This window comes from Melospiza georgiana, chromosome 20 (genome assembly GCF_028018845.1).
Source record: "Melospiza georgiana isolate bMelGeo1 chromosome 20, bMelGeo1.pri, whole genome shotgun sequence".
NCBI classification, from domain to species: Eukaryota; Metazoa; Chordata; class Aves; order Passeriformes; family Passerellidae; genus Melospiza; species Melospiza georgiana.
In genome coordinates this window covers 8,094,572-8,110,096 of record NC_080449.1, presented here as the reverse complement: position 1 = coordinate 8,110,096, position 15,525 = coordinate 8,094,572, and the positions used below count along the sequence as shown (strand labels likewise).

The 15,525-nt window shown below is 47.0% G+C and overlaps 1 protein-coding gene across 2 annotated transcripts in view; it reads right to left on the bottom strand.

The window, feature by feature from the left end:
* Positions 1-5,949: 5,949 nt before the first annotated feature.
* Positions 5,950-15,525, bottom strand: part of GPR107 (G protein-coupled receptor 107) — a 39,271-nt gene continuing 29,695 nt past the window's right edge. For both annotated transcript variants that reach the window (XM_058038000.1, XM_058038001.1), the window contains exon 18: positions 5,950-13,657. In XM_058038000.1, the coding sequence (XP_057893983.1) occupies positions 13,561-13,657 (97 nt within the window). In that variant the 3' untranslated portion in view covers positions 5,950-13,560. The remainder of the gene's footprint in view (positions 13,658-15,525) is intronic.

The following is a 15,525-nucleotide window of genomic DNA, read 5'->3' as shown; positions in this document are numbered from 1 at the left end:
CAGGCAGGAATGGCTTCACACTGACTGGGGGCAGGGTTTAGATTAGGTATCAGGAAGAAATTCTTCGCTCTGAGGGTGGTGAGGCCCTCGCACAGCTTGCCCAAAGAAGCTGGAAGTGTTCAAGGCCAGGATGGATGGGGCTCTGAGCAGTCTGGTTTAGTGGAAGGTCTCCCTGGCTGGAAAGAGGGTTGGACTAAATGATCTTTAAGGTCCCTTCCAACCCAAACCCTTCTGTGATTCTACCATTCTCTCACACCAGGGCTCCACTGAGCCTTCGCTCACTCTCTGCAATGTGTACATAGAGGGATGAAGTTCAATCACTTCAAAAGCCCCACAGATTCAACCCACAGCAGGTTTGTGGTGCAGCCAGGAAACCATGCAAGTGTTAAAAGCAGCAGCACCCAGCTTTTCCCCACCTCAAACCCGTGCAGGGCTTTGTGCCTCCACAACAGCTCGGTGCCTGTGTGCACTCATTAGCTGTGCTGATGCACACGATAAATACACTTTTCTTCCTGCCTGTGTTGCAATGAGGGCCCTGCTGGAGCTGCCTGGGCATGCCTGGACTCCCGTGGCAGCAGCCAAAGAGGGGGAAAATCTGTGCCTGGATACAGCCAAACCTGTCTGTGGGGCTGTGGAGAGCCCAACACAACACACACGGGCTGTTTGCAGAGGACACAGAGGAGCACAGCTGACACAGCACTGCTCTTTGCACCTTTATTGTTTTTAACCAGCCAAACGTTGCCTGACACTCACTTCTCCAGGGATACATTCCCCAAGTGGATGTTTCTAAAACGCCTCGTCCTCCATTACCCAGCCTCACACAAACGAGCTCATTAAGGCAGAAGAGGACAAAAACACCATCACCATGTCCCAGCAGCAGCACAGCCTGGGGATGAGTTGGAGGGATGGCACTGAGCACAGGGGACTGGCAGCACGTGGCAGCCAGAGCTCTGTGAGGTTCTGTTTCCCCTCCAGCATCCCTCCCGGTTGCTCCCAGCATTTGCATAGCTTTTAGGCACAAAGGCCTGCCTACAACTCCAACAGGCCTCAGCAGATTGCTGCAAAACCATCCTGTGCAGCCCCTTCTTTGCTGCCCATCAGCGAAACTGCAGTTTTTGCAGTATTTCTCTTTAGCTGTGCTCCCTGGGCTGTAACCACATCGCAGCAGGGGTGTCCTTTGTGTGCAGAGCATGACCTGTCAGTGCCCAGCTGGGGCTCCAGCGAGGTCCCAAACCTTCCCTGCACAGCACAGGCTCTGCTGCTGCAAAACTGATGTTGAAAGGATTTAATTCTATTTTAAAAACTCTACCCTGCCTCCATCACACAAAACACTGAGAACTCAAATCACACAGACGAGAGGAGAAAAGTAATCGGAAACTATGCAAGCCAGTCACTTTCACTCCCCAATTATTAGCTTTAACCCTATTACTGTTTAAATAACAACCCTAGTGACATTTTCCAGAATGAAGTGACATTTCTGAAGGCAGAAAAACACAGCCCAAGCCTGGAAAAACTCCTGGGGCCGACAGGATTGAAATCTGAACAGCGGCTGGGACACAAAACAATCGTGCCCAGCTGAGTGTGGTCAGTGTGCCCAGGAAGGAGCTGGGTTGTTTGCTCAGAGGAAAATCCACCACAGGCCAGTCCTTGAGAGGAGTTTTGCTTTATAAATCCCCCTGGCTTTCTCTTCCAAGACAGACCTCAGGCTTTGCTCACATCTCCCACCACCAGCAGCTGCAGGACCAGCTCAGAGGCAGCCCTGACCCGGGCTGGCTTTTTGATTAAGCAGTGTGTGCTTGCAGGGCTTCCGCTGTCTGATCCTCACTGCAGCCATGGAAATGAGCATTCCCTGGGCAATGTTTGCTGTTACTGCCGTGGTCAGAGTGGATTCCTGCTCCAAGGGAAGCTTTACCCCTCCTGCCATGCCAGCAGGCTGGGATGGATCCGATGCTGCACGTTCTGACTGTAAAAGCTGGGAGCTGTGTGGGCTGCACAGCCCAGTGTGTGTCTGCAGAAAGCTTTTCCTCGCTTGGGTATCTGCTTGAAAGTGTTTAATAAAACCCCGGAGTTCTTTTTGCCCAGGACACAGCAAGTCTGTCAGGCTCAGCCAGGCAGCAGTTTGTTCCACGTGGGCTCACCAGGCTGTGCACATTTAATCAGCATCCTCAGACGCCATCACGGGGGTTCTCCCCAGCTCATCCTTCCTGATTTAATTGCCAGGATTGCAGCTGTCTCGTGGGAATAGCACTGCATGCAAGCAGCGAGGTGCAGACTGTCCCGATCTCGTGTGCTCACTCTGTGCTTCATCACAGATGGTCTTTTCTTTCCCCCTTCATCCTCCTCACTGATGTGCTCAGACCTAAAAAATCATTGGTGTCACGCAGCCCGAGCACAGCATCCCCTGAACCCCACCTTGGCACGGCTGGAGCTGTTTGTGGGGTGGGAAGCTGGGGATGAGGTGGCATCCAGCATGTCACGTTTGCACTCTTGGATGTGCTTTGGCGCAGGAGCTGCCCCAGGAAAGGGAGAAGAGAGGCAGGGGATGGACCCCGGTTAGCCCATCCCATCCCCTTCCTCGCTCCTCCCCTTCCCAGGGCTGGACGAGGCGCCTCGCAGGGTCCGCTCAGGCTTCTCCAAAGCGCTTTTTCCTTCTGCATCGCGAAACCCACACACCCACCCACCCATCCATCACAGCTGTCTGTGGCCAGTGTCACCCCCAGCCCTGGCAGCTTGTGAACATCCCCCTTCCACATCCACCCACCCAAAAACAGATCGAGAAGATGCTCCCAAACCCAACAGACCACATGAGCGAGCAATCTGTGACTGGAGACACCAGCCTGGCAGTGAACTCACGGCGCAGAGCACATACAGCCTGTAGTTCGTGCTTTTTTTGTGGAAAAGCCAAGTTTTGCTCAGAGTTTTCTTGTGCCAAAGCAGGAGTGGGTCAGCAGGGGAGTGGTGAAGCATCAGAGCCTGGAATAGGGAAGGAACATACACACAGAGGAGATTAATTATATCAACTACAAAAATAGTTGCTATTTTAAGGTTAATGCTTGAGTGATCTGACTCAGTCAGAAAAGGAGCCAAAGGAATTATTGGCATCAGTGCTGGCTGCTCCCCCAGACAAGCCATGGTCACCGCTGGCACAGAGAGCCACCAAAGTAGCTGCTTTTCCAGAGGGTTTGAACACAAAAATGCCATTAGAGTGAGTTCAACATCCTGGTGCAACAACCACGAGCACAGGAATGCATCGGCTCTTGCTGGGGACACCCTCGGCTTCCCAGGCATCACCCGCATCTCGGGTTACAACCATTTCACATCCGGATGATCTCAAGGCTGTGAGCAGCGTTCCACGGGACTCCACAGCTTCCAGCTCACCAACCAGGGTGTTCCTGAAGCTGTTTTGTGCTTGACAAGATGCGACTGAGCTGCTCTTGCTTCGCCCCTGGTATCACTGCAGGTCACAGCAAGCACCCAGTGCTGGCATTTACCAGCTGCTTTGATAGCTGAGCTATATATGACTAAATAAGAAAGCCCTCAAAAATCAAGATTTATAACCCAAAACACTCCAAGATTCAGGCTACAGCATCTAATGGCTACTACAGCCATAAATTAATTTCTATGGCACAGCATTTTAATGCCAATACTTCACATGGCTGCAGAGAAACGCGACAGACACAAAACACTCCAGGTTTTTGGGGAAAGTGGCAGCAGGAATGGTGCCCTGCAGGCTCTTGCCCCAGGAAATGGAAGTGTAGATGTTGAAATGATGGCCAAATGCAGCGGAAAGTCTGGAAATCAAACTGTGCCAGGGCTGCACGTACAGCTGTCGCTCGAGACTGACACGCAGCCGGCATGCTCAGCGTTACAATTTGCTACGCTATTAATTTCTCTGTTAAATTCTAGTTTATTTTTTAAAGCCTGTATTCTCTTTACAGCCTCTGGGGCTGTAATTGTTATGCTAATGTAGGAACCCGGCAAGGGTGGCTGTGGTGAACTCATCAGCTGTTCGTGCAGTTCGAAGCCCTGGGCTGAGACAAAGCCAAGCAGGAGGAGGTTTTGTGGATCTTCCTTCGAGGCACATCACAAATCCCGGCTGGCAAGTGGGAAATCACCCTTGTTCTGCTCCTGCCGTCCTCGTCCTGCAGAGCTCAGCCCAGCCACCTTGAGCCAAGGCTTGATTCCAGACAGACTGAAAATAAAAAAAGGCTCCTTGTAAGGACAAGCGAGGAGTGCTGTGCACTTTGTCTGGGGGAGATAAGATCACAGTCACAGAGGCAGCAGTAGCATTTTGCAGCAAAGACTCCACTGGCACCCTCAGGGCTGGAAAAGGGGCTGGAGGAGCTGTTCTCCACATTGCTCTCCACCCACTGCAGGTGACTTGAGCACTGCTCACCAGCTCTGCTGCCAAGCTTCAGCAGGGGGCTTCAAAAACAAACCCCACATCTGTGACAGAAGCGTCCTTAAATCTGAAAGAGGTTTGGAGCAGAACAGAGCTTTTAGAAAATATACATATTTATAAGAACCTTCAAAATAAAGGGAAGTCACGTGGCTTCCAGCTCTTCTGTGATCCTGCCCAGATGTTTGCTCCAAAGGCAGCTCCGTGTCTGTTCCATGCTGAGCTCTGAGCCTGCAGAGGGCACAGGGAATGGTGTGGTGGTGGCTTCACCACCACAAACCAGACAGAAATCAGCCTCTTGAGTACTCATGAATCCTATACTGGCTCATCTGCCCCTCAGTGCCCAGGATCTGTCTGCTGGGGCAGCTGATGCTGACCTGCTCTGGTTTCAATACAAGACACAAGTCTCTTGAGCAAGCTTTGTAAGCAAACTGTGCAGTCAGCAGTGATGTCTGCCCACCCAAATCCTACCCTGCAATCGTTAAAACCAAACCAAACCAAACCAAACCAAACCAAACCAAACCAAACCAAACCACAACAATCCCCAAAAACATTCAAACATACCAAAAAAATCAACCTGACCAACTTGTACCTATTCTTCAAATTTTGTTGCTGTTTAAGAGTTTGAATTGTTGCCTCCCATAAGGCTGCTCTGATTCATGGAAACACTCAGGCATTGTGTGCTTGGTAAATCCCAGCAGATATTTCCACTCAGATTTTGCAGCAACAGTTAAAACCCTGACTGCCTCAGAATACAGATCAGGGCACACACCAACCAGCTTCATTTCAATGTGTTCCTCCTATGGAGCAGCCAGGCTCACTCAAGGCATCTGTGAGGTTTAACAGTAAAACTAAAATGACCCCCCAAACCAGGAATTATGCATGCAATATATTTCCCACTGAGATAAGCAAATGGAAATTGGCTGAGCCAGGCATTTCATCCAGCTCACAGCTGACAAGGGGTCATTCCCTGCAGTGTATTTAGCAATGATTTGTCCAGCCTCGTGTTGATTATCTAAAACAACACAGAACTGCCTCCATTTCTCCAGGGAGATTTTTTGCAGCCAAACTCATTGGCAAAAGGCTTCTCCTAACATCTTGTTTTCCTCCACAGCCCAGCCTTCAGCCACACTAATTCCAAACCCATTTCTGTGGGTTATCCCCATGCAGCCATTTTGTACTGAGCTACATCTTCTTGGCTTTCTTTAATCATCACTTAGTCAGGCTTACAGCTTTAATTCTTGTCATCTTCTGCCATTGCCCAATTCCTTCCTCTCAGTCACTGCAGCTGTTCTTTGTAGCCCCTCCAATTTGGCTACTGCCTCCTGGTATGAGATCTAGCCCAGCATGAACAAGTTTGGCTTCTCCCAGGAGAGGCAGATCAATACCTTCACAGCTGGGCTGGGTGGAGGATTCCTTCCACCTCCACAGAGCTCCTGCAGAACAAAGATCTGAGCAGTTCAGGGAAGCAGCAGCTGGAGCACTGACAGGGACTCTCACACCTGCAGATAAGCAGTGGGTGCAATCTCAGGGAGGAGCTGGTGATGGGATATTGGGGGATATTGTGACACCTTACCCAAAAGACTTACACTGAAGGCATACAAAAGATCTGCACCCCAGAGCAATGTCCTCAGGGACTTAACACCCCAAATTTATTGCTACACTTACAGGTGACCCATGTCTTAACTGCTCCTCTCATCAAGGATGCTCTTGCCAAGCTCAGCACAATCATCCCAAGAGGGAGCAGTAAAAGGAATTTCACACTGCCTCTTCCATTTCAATCCTCACCTATTCCACCTGCCACCCTGTAACAACCTCACCTCACATGCCTGTTTATTTTTATTTTTTTTTTCAGGAATACAAGAGCCATCTCAGGTATTGTGCCTCAGCCTCCCCACAGAAAATATCCCACAGGGGAGAAGAGCCACAACAAAGCAGTGTCACCCCCAATTACCATTTTCCAGGGATGAGAGGGGACAAAAGGAATGGATGATTTGCACTTTTTACTCCTTAAGACAGAAGAAAGCCTTTGTCTCCTTACCAAGGGCCCCAATATCAGCATCAGCTGTGCCAATAACAAGCTGTGTTATTACCTCTGCTGTACAAAGCAATTTGGTTTTTATTGACCACTCACTATACAGGGCGCTACAACACTCTCCCCTCATTAGAGCCTGTCAGTCAGAAGGCAAAGGAAGGCAAAAGCAGATTTAAGGAGAAGGCAGCTCTTTGCAGTCATGAAGATAACCTTGCTTGTGCAAAAGCATTGGCAGCAGGCAGCCAGGAGTGCAATGAGGAGCTGCAAATGATCAGACAGCTGGGAATGTCAGACACTGCAAGAAAAACCTCAGTGCAGGTAGAACAATTTACCTCCCCTGGGCAGGAAAACACCTACAGAATTACATCCAAACACACAACACTGAGGAAAGTTTTGTTAGCTGTGGTTTTGTTTCTTCTGCTCCCTGTTAAGTCTGCCAGATGACCTTTGCTTGCAATAGACTTCAAATACTGGGAGCTCTTCTTTGTGTCTCCTTGGAGAAAATGGTCAGGAATCAATTTTTCCACTGATAATTTCATTTGGTCTCCTTCTCAAGTGAGTGTCCCCACAATTCAGCCCCACCTTACCCACTCCACCCTTAACATTTCACCTTTCCTTATGGCTGAGTGCAGGCAGCTCTGGGGATGAGTCTCAGCTGCTGTCAGGGAATGCCAAGGGGGAATGGGAATGTTTTAAGGCCAAATACACAACAGACAGAATATGCAGCTGGAGAATTTGGAGAAACCTGCATTAAAGAGGTTTAGGCCACTCCAGTGCAACAACAGCGACCACCTGCATCAGGAATATTTGTTCTAACCTACAGTGAGGCATTAAGAAATCCAAATTCTAAGCACTTTTTATATTTTGCTCTCTGGTAAAACACTCACCCAGAGGCTTGAGGCAGTGCAGAAGTGGCTGCTTGGGAGGTGCAGGGTAGAGAAGAGAGGCTGCTTCAGGCATTACCCCTCGGTGGAAGGATGAGAACCACAGGCTGAACTGGAAGAAACATCTTGAAGACTGGAATTTGGTGCTGAAGGATGTATGCCTTTGAGGGATGGGGGATCATCAGGAAGAACACTTCACAGGAATGCTGTGCCCTCCTCATCCCTGCCAACCCAACCAGTCTGCAGAATTGAATGCAAGGTTAGATCCCAACACCTCAGGAAGAGCACAACTACAGAGTCCCAAATCTCCATCAGTCTAACTTAAAGAAGATCAAGGACTTGCTCCTCTGAGATAGTGTGGCCAGATCCACCAGAGACATGACTTTAAAAGTAACCCTCTATCCTTAATTTGTATCTGGACACCAAGGTTGAGAGCATCAGCTCCATCTGCCCTCACCTGGCAGCAGAGAACACACAGACCACAGGGCTGGGGAGCAGCAACAAGCCCAGATGCTCCTGAATTCCTGCCTGCCCCAGACTGCAGGAGACACAGGGCTGGGAGAAACACTTGTTCAAGAGTCAGTCCACAAACACTGCCTAAGTTCAGCTAGCAAAAGTAAAAGAGCAGCTGAGCACACACAAACACAGCTCCAGTACCTGGAGCTCAAGAAAAGGCACCTCAGTGAACCTCACTGGGTCACTGACAGGAAAACTTTTCCCTTCAACAGAAGTTTTTCCACACAAGTTTTGTGATTTGGCCCTGAATCCATGATGCAGATGTTGATGGCTGGAAACAGAAGTTGAGCAGAGGGAAATGCAGACTTTGGGAACAATGGGTCAGCTTGGCTGCTGGCAGTTCAGAAGGAGAAAATGAGATGCATTAAAAACTTCTTTCTGGTCAATCTTTATTTTACACATTTGCATCACAGCAGGGAAACCAAGTTACACAGACTGTCCTGACTTGTCTCTACCTTGCTTCTCTTCAAATACTGTTTGCTGTTCTTTTAATAAAGTTTAAAAAAATACTGAAAAAAATCCATTTTTACATCTGAACAGGAACTGAAGAACAGGATATTTACAGGTCACCAAAACCCCAAGAACTGGACCTTGCTGTACACAGAAAAGTCTTTAGTTCTTCTGGAGGTCATTTACTGAATGAATTCAAAGCTACATTGTACAGGGTGTCCTAAAGCTGCTTAATGACACAAGAGGGTCTAGAATTAATTATTAATAGTTCCTAAAGGGCAAGGGAGGCTATTTAGACCCATACTCTGTTGTAAGAGAGCAGGTACCAGCTCCACTGGCTGCAGGATGAAGTGCTTCTGATGATGTGGAGGACTCTACTTCAGTACACAGAGAGCAGAATATTGAGTGAAATCCCACAGGGAAATATTTATTTAGAATTGTCCTTTCTAGAGGATTGCTGCAGTGAAAACATAAATGGGTTCTTGAGCCAGTCAGCCTAAAAGGAGTGACTCTTTTCTCAGCCACTTTCTTCCTACATCACTCAACACCTGAGTATTGATGTTTTCCTACATCCTGTTCCAGCCACTTGGGAGCACAGATCATGTGCAGCTTTCACTGGATCACTGCTATATCCAGGCAAGACATCACAAAGGGAAAATGCACAGCTTCCCAGTATTGCTAAGGAAAAGTGATTTATCAGCCCAAAAGTATTGTATCCAGCAGCTACAAAAAAGAAGCCAAATTAATTCAATTTAAAACAACGTTCTACAGCACATCAGCCCCAGGGAACACAAAGAAAAACATTGGTCAAGTGTCTCTGGGTAGCACCACCTCAGCTTTCATGAAACATTGAGGCTACTGGCACTACACACAGGGTCACAGTTTCAGTGAGTCCCACTATGTTCAAACCTCACTGCACCTCCCACTGCTGCACACCACAGCTGCTCTCTTTGTACACAGGTGAAAAATGGGGATGTGCTCTAGGAGTGAAGCAGAAATCATCACACAGGAGCTGTAAAACATCTTCTTTAAAGTGACAGCAATCTGTTAGCTAGCCTGACAGGTCAAATTGAAGGAGACAAATCAAGTAAGCTAAAGGAAGAAAGATTTCCTTCCCTCTCCTTAGTAGCTAGAGAACTCCAGTTCTCAGAGCTCAATAGAATCTACAGTACCCAGTATTTGCTTCAAATTGGGCAGTTTTCAAACAAACAACAAAATCCCCTCCCTTCTCATCAATTTGATTGTCAGTGGCTCAACTGCTTTTCTCTAAGAGGAACACACAGTAAGGAAAAAAGACTTAACACAAAAAATCTTCTACAGGACTTGCACCAGATGTGCACACTGGAGTGATCAGGACATGGCCTTTGATGGCCAGAAGGAATGCTACAGTGCTCAAGGACACATGGTGGATGCACACTCGTGCCAGAGTCAGTCCACTCAGCTCAGAAAAAATACATCTTCCACACTATGAGCTCCAGACAAAATGCTGCAATGCAGCAAATTTTTACAACATGCTCTCCCAGGGCATGCCAGCATGGAAATCCAGGAGCAGGGCACTGAGCTGGGGGGAAACACTGAACAATGCAATGCACACATCACAACAGACAACATGAAAGAGCATCTTATTAGGACAGCATGTGGCTTCTTCAACTCCAACTGCTCCACTCCAGCAGGCAGCAGCTCTGTTCCACATGACCCCATTATGTCTTGCTTTCTTTTAGTATGTCTCTTGATGAACCATCAAGGAAAACATTTTCCAGCCCGAAGAATGCAAGAGGCTGGCAGTGGCACTGCAAGGAGGCTTCCTCTGGAAGACAGCCTGCTGAGCAGGAAGGAGGAGAGCAGCAGTGCCATGTGCATGTCAGCATCCACGGGGATTTACTGGGGCATAACCTGCATTGCAAGTGAAGACTGAACCAATCTCATTTTTGTCTGCAGAGGGGACTGAGTGCTGGGCTGGGAAAGCTTTCACACCATTTATTCCCATTGCAGCAGAGCTGCTATTCCAGGACTCCTGTCACTCCCTGCTGGGTACTGCTGGTGATTGCTCCAGCTCCTCACTTCAGTAAAAGCAGCACAGGGAAGCAAAGCTGCACATTCCTAAACGATCTGTAATCCACAACAGCTCCTCTCTTCCCTCCCTGAGAGAGGCAGAGCTTCCTGGCAGATAAGCAGCCCTCAGCAAATGAAAGGCAAGCACTGATTATCCTGCCTGGGGAGCTCTGAGCTGCTGTACTGCCCTGGCCCTGGAGCCATGCAGTGCCAGCCATGCAGCTCTGGGCTTGCCTGGGAAGGGGAGGGAATAGTCCTGCCTTTGGTGCTGTGCAGTGCAGCACTTGCTGTGCTGGAGAGAAGCACAACTGCAGCCATTTCCTCCACTCTCCAACTTCCCATCCATCAAGACACACTTTCCATCCTGATCTAAGGAATTGCACCAGAAAAAATGCATTTTGGAAATGGCCACAATAAGAATCTTTTGGGTTTTTGACTTGTCCATGACTGATTTTCTTTCCTAATGCTCAGGTCTGACCATTTCCTGCTGCTTGGCATCCTGTGTAAAACACCAGCAGAAGGTGGTTGTGGAGCTGACTGCTGAAGCTCAGGGCTGAACTTGGAAAAAGCTCTTGTAAAAAAATGTAATTTCAGAATACTGCTGTGGCCTTTCCTGCCAAGACAAAAAGAAATGACCCATTTTTCTGGCCTTTGACTGGTGAGCCAGAGACTTGGCAGATAAACCTACACCATATGCAACTTTAGTAAAAAAAGTGCATATTAAAAAAAAAAACAAAAGAAACCTGAGACTAAGGTAACAGCACTTGCCAAATTGTCAGCTCCCCTGATGCTGAGGTATGGAACAGGCAGCTGTCTGGAAGCAGCTCAGCATTCCCTGGGATCACAGCACAGCCCTCGTGGTTCTGGGTGAACTGGCACACCTCTGACAATTGCACATCTCGTTCACAAAAGGATTAACAGGCTCTAGAATGGCCTTGTCCAGATACACTTTGTTCCTGACAGCACATCCTTATCCCTTACATACCTCAGTGCCAACACACTTCAAGTCTTCAGAGCTTCTCTGAACAAGCTTTACAGCCTGTTTGAGCAGTCCTTTGGATGCAGGACAAGGGACAGAGGAACTGCAGAGGATGAGTTTTCCAGGTATTGCATTTAAATGTAAAAGCTGGCACTGCCTGTGTTTGTTGATGGTCCAATTTCTCACACTTCAGGCTAAATATGTAGATTTCTTCCTCCAGGAGGCCTAAAGGCCTATAGGTCACCAAACAGCCTTTCCTTGGTACAGGATCTCTTCTCACTAAAACTCTCACTGCAAGGCAATGACAGCAAAGTGGAACCATCACTGCTGTGATTACTGTGAAGTTACAGCTGAGGAGGAAATCAGAGGAGAATTCTGCAGCCAGAGACAAATGCTCTTCTTCTTGTGCTTTATCTGAAGAGAAAGCAGCTCCAGGTATCAAAGCAGGTAGATTTGTTTCTACCACCTCCATGGTGCATGGAACCAACACCTGGGAAAAGAAGTGGCAGTGGGGGAAAGGGATGCTGCTCCTCAACCAGCAAGGCTTGCTACAGACAGCTCATCAAGAGCTCCACAATCCCTGCTCAGGAGTGAGGAAGTGGTTCAAGATTCTGGAGGAAATCCTCCTCAGCTTGAAGAATAAAATAAACTTTAGGCTAACAGTCCTCTCATCAGGTGTGCCCAGAAATGTAGTCCCTCCACAAAACCAAATTCCTGAATGAGTCTGTAAGCAATGCTGGCACATCCAGAGCTCTGCTGATGCCTCTCCTGACACCCTGGCAGAAGCTCTTGGCTCCACAGCACCACATGGCAAAATGTCCCTGCATGAATATTAAGGCTTCAGTGGGTCAGTGACTTAGAGCTGATTTATTTTTGTTAAAGCTAATCCTTATTCCACCAATGAGCCACTTCCATCCTCTCCCAAATGAGCACCCATTTTCACTACTACAGCTCTGGACACCAACTGCCCCACTGACAACCCCAGGGACTACAGAGAAAACATGTGAGGCATTTTGGAATGTGACTGTAAAGACTCCACTGCAAGTCTGCAGCTAACAGTCAAGGATTCCATATTCCTCTGCATCAAGGTTCTGGTCATAATCTTTTCCCCTCCTGCCAAAAAAAAAAAAATAGGACTAGGAGTTACTGGTTTTGGTGGCAATACTACTTTGACCAGTTCAGCTCACCCAAAATAACAGTGTTATTAATCCTACACAGCCAGAGAGGTACAAGTAGCCATCCAGAGAGGCCCAGTAACTCAGGGTAACTGTGAACCAGAGATTTATGTTGCAGTAAAATGGCTAGACAGATTTCCACTGGAGAGTCTGATACTGTTTATACTGTGCCAGAAAGGAGTGACTTTTGAAACACCTTGAAAGTATTTTATGAAGCTCTGGGTCACAGCTTGAAAGTAAACATTTAGGCAGACCTCTAAAAAGCAACCATCAATCTTACACCTCTTGTGTACTTCTTGTCAGGTGGGGGTGAGTCAAGAGCAACTCCATGGACAGTGGACAATGTACATAAACACTTATTGCACTATGGGCTTAGTGCTTTAATGGAGAACAGTCACTCATTTCCTGTATAGCAACACATCTGAAAACCTGACACATTCAGGTGGACACCTGCAGGGATAAGACAAGAAGATACTTATCACCTTTCACACTTGCATGAGCAGTAGCAGAAGTCATCTGATCCAATACCCTTCAGTCTCTCAAATAACTGCAGTTGTTCCCATCCATTTGTTTTGCAATGTTCCATCCAAGCCAAAAGGAGAGTTTATAAAAAGAAAAAAAAAAAATACTTACATGTCTTTATCTTCTTTTCCCACCTTCTGACAGGCTTTGCAAGTCCCAGCATTCATGTTACAAAGCAAGTGTGTGTGTGTGTGCATATATATGAGCATTATATAAAATATATTCTTTACATACACACTGAAGATCCCTCTTCACATTAGTATTACACATTCTGAAGAACACAACAATTCAGAATAAAGAACCGATCCAGAAAGGGGGAAAAAAAGCTACCCAAAATCCCTAGGAAAGCTTCAGGCTCCTTGCAGGTACCAGGAGATCTCATTTTCTTATGATCAAAGGAATAGTTATATTTCTGCACTGCTTTGCTCTCCCTAGACACACCCCACTCTGCGGTTTCAGTGGTGGGGAGTGCAAGTTGCTCCCTTTCCACTGAGTAATATTAATAAATTAAAAAAGTTTCTCTGAAAGTGCTGCCTTAGTCCAGTCCATCATGCTGTGCTCTCCCATTCGCCCTGAGGCTCTGCTGAACCATTCACCACTTTCTTGACCTTCTTCATGCCCTCCATCACTCCTGAAGTTGTCACCCTAAAAGAGAAGGGAGAAGCATCAGACATCAGACCTTGAACTGTAAAATCCATTTCAGCAACAGCTCACACCCATCAGACAACACTTCTCACATCTGTTCACCCACACTGAGCAGGTCCCATGTTTGATCTCTTGTACCACCCTGACACAGCACAGCCACTGCCCTTGAGCACCTCAAGGCCCTTCTCATCTTCCACTAAACTAAAGCAGCAAGTAATATTGGCCCATACTTCAAAAAAGGTGGCAAAACAGTTAAACCAGGTGTTTATTTGCTAAATTTGAGCAGTTCACTTAAAAACCCCACTTACTATGCAGCTGACCACCCTTACTTCTGTGACTTTCTTCTGCATTTTAATAGGTACAACATATGACACAAACACACAGTGGACAGTGCCCCAGATGAACCTTGTTAGCTTAATGCACACCAGCTCCTCTTAATAGCAAAATGAGCAGCCACAAAACAGAAAGGAGAAGTTATCCCTTTATACCATCCAAGCCTGGATTTGTCATGGCAATGTGACCATTGAACTACAAAACCTCACAATACCACTCAATATGAGGCAGGCTGAGCTGTTTATGCAGGCAGAGCAGCACCACTCCTCTTGGAACTGCCCTGGCTCTCCAACAGCTCTTCAGCTTTTCTCTGCTGCTCCACCAAACAAGCAATTTGGATGCACAACACATTTCCTTTATTCTTTTGCACAGTGTGATTCTCATTCCATACAGGTATTTTTTTCCCCCCACAAACATGCTACAAAGGTTATTTTGGATGCTGAAGGTAAGAGTGCCAATAGCTCAATGCATTCCCAAGGGATGCCTGGAAGCACACACAGACCTGTCCTGTTCAAAGCTGCCCCTGTTGGTCTGTGAGCACTTTCACCTGCTGTTTACCATGTCACAGTGCTTTATTTGATCAGAGCTGCTAACAACATCTCCACAGCATCACCCCAAGAGGAGAAGTCATCTTCAGATAACACTCCTCTTCCCTTAGCTCCATGTTGGATCCCAGCTTCTGTTCATGTACTGTAAAAATAATTTACTCAGCCTGCTGTGTTCAGTGACATTCCAGCAGTGGCCATACTGGGATCATCACTGGTTCTCACTTTAGAGTGGGCCTAGATGAGCTTGGACTTAATAAGAAAGGGTCACAAGAGTACAGATCAAATAACTTTTATCCCTACTAAAGTAAAAAAAGGCAAGTACAGAGAAAAGTAAGCAGGTTGCTTAAAGAAGAAAGATGGAATTACTACACAATAAACATTTCCTAGAAGAGATCAAACTAATCAGTACAGAGGCATGCAGATCTTTTAAGTTCTCCCTGTTGCCAAAGGTTTCCTTCCCACAGTCAGATAGGAAAAAATCTGGAGAAACATAAGCTAGACAAAACCAAAGTAGATGGATAACTAATTGGAAAAATATGCATTGAGATTTACTTAATGGTTTCCTGTCAAAAATGTAAGAACATTGAGTGTGGTTCCAGAGAGGCCTGTCCTGGGTTCACTTCTACTCAGTATTTTCAGTAATTGCCTGGGTAATGGAATAGACAACTTGCTTATTAAATCTGCACAAGACACAGAGTTACATACTGGAGAACAAGACTAGAATGCAGAAAGATTCTGGCAAATCAAAGTAATAGTCTGAAAAGCATAGAAGGATGCAGCAAGACAGCTACCAAGTTTACTCTTCAGAAATAATCAACTTCATAATTACAGAATGAGGAGCTAAGTATCCATTCCTCAGGGAGGAGCTGAAGATTGCCATGAACTACAAAGCAGAAACGAGCTCCTCACACAGCAATGCAGCAGCAGAGACACTGGGATATACAAAGAGGTGTTTCACACATGCACGGCACCAAAGCAGTCCCAACA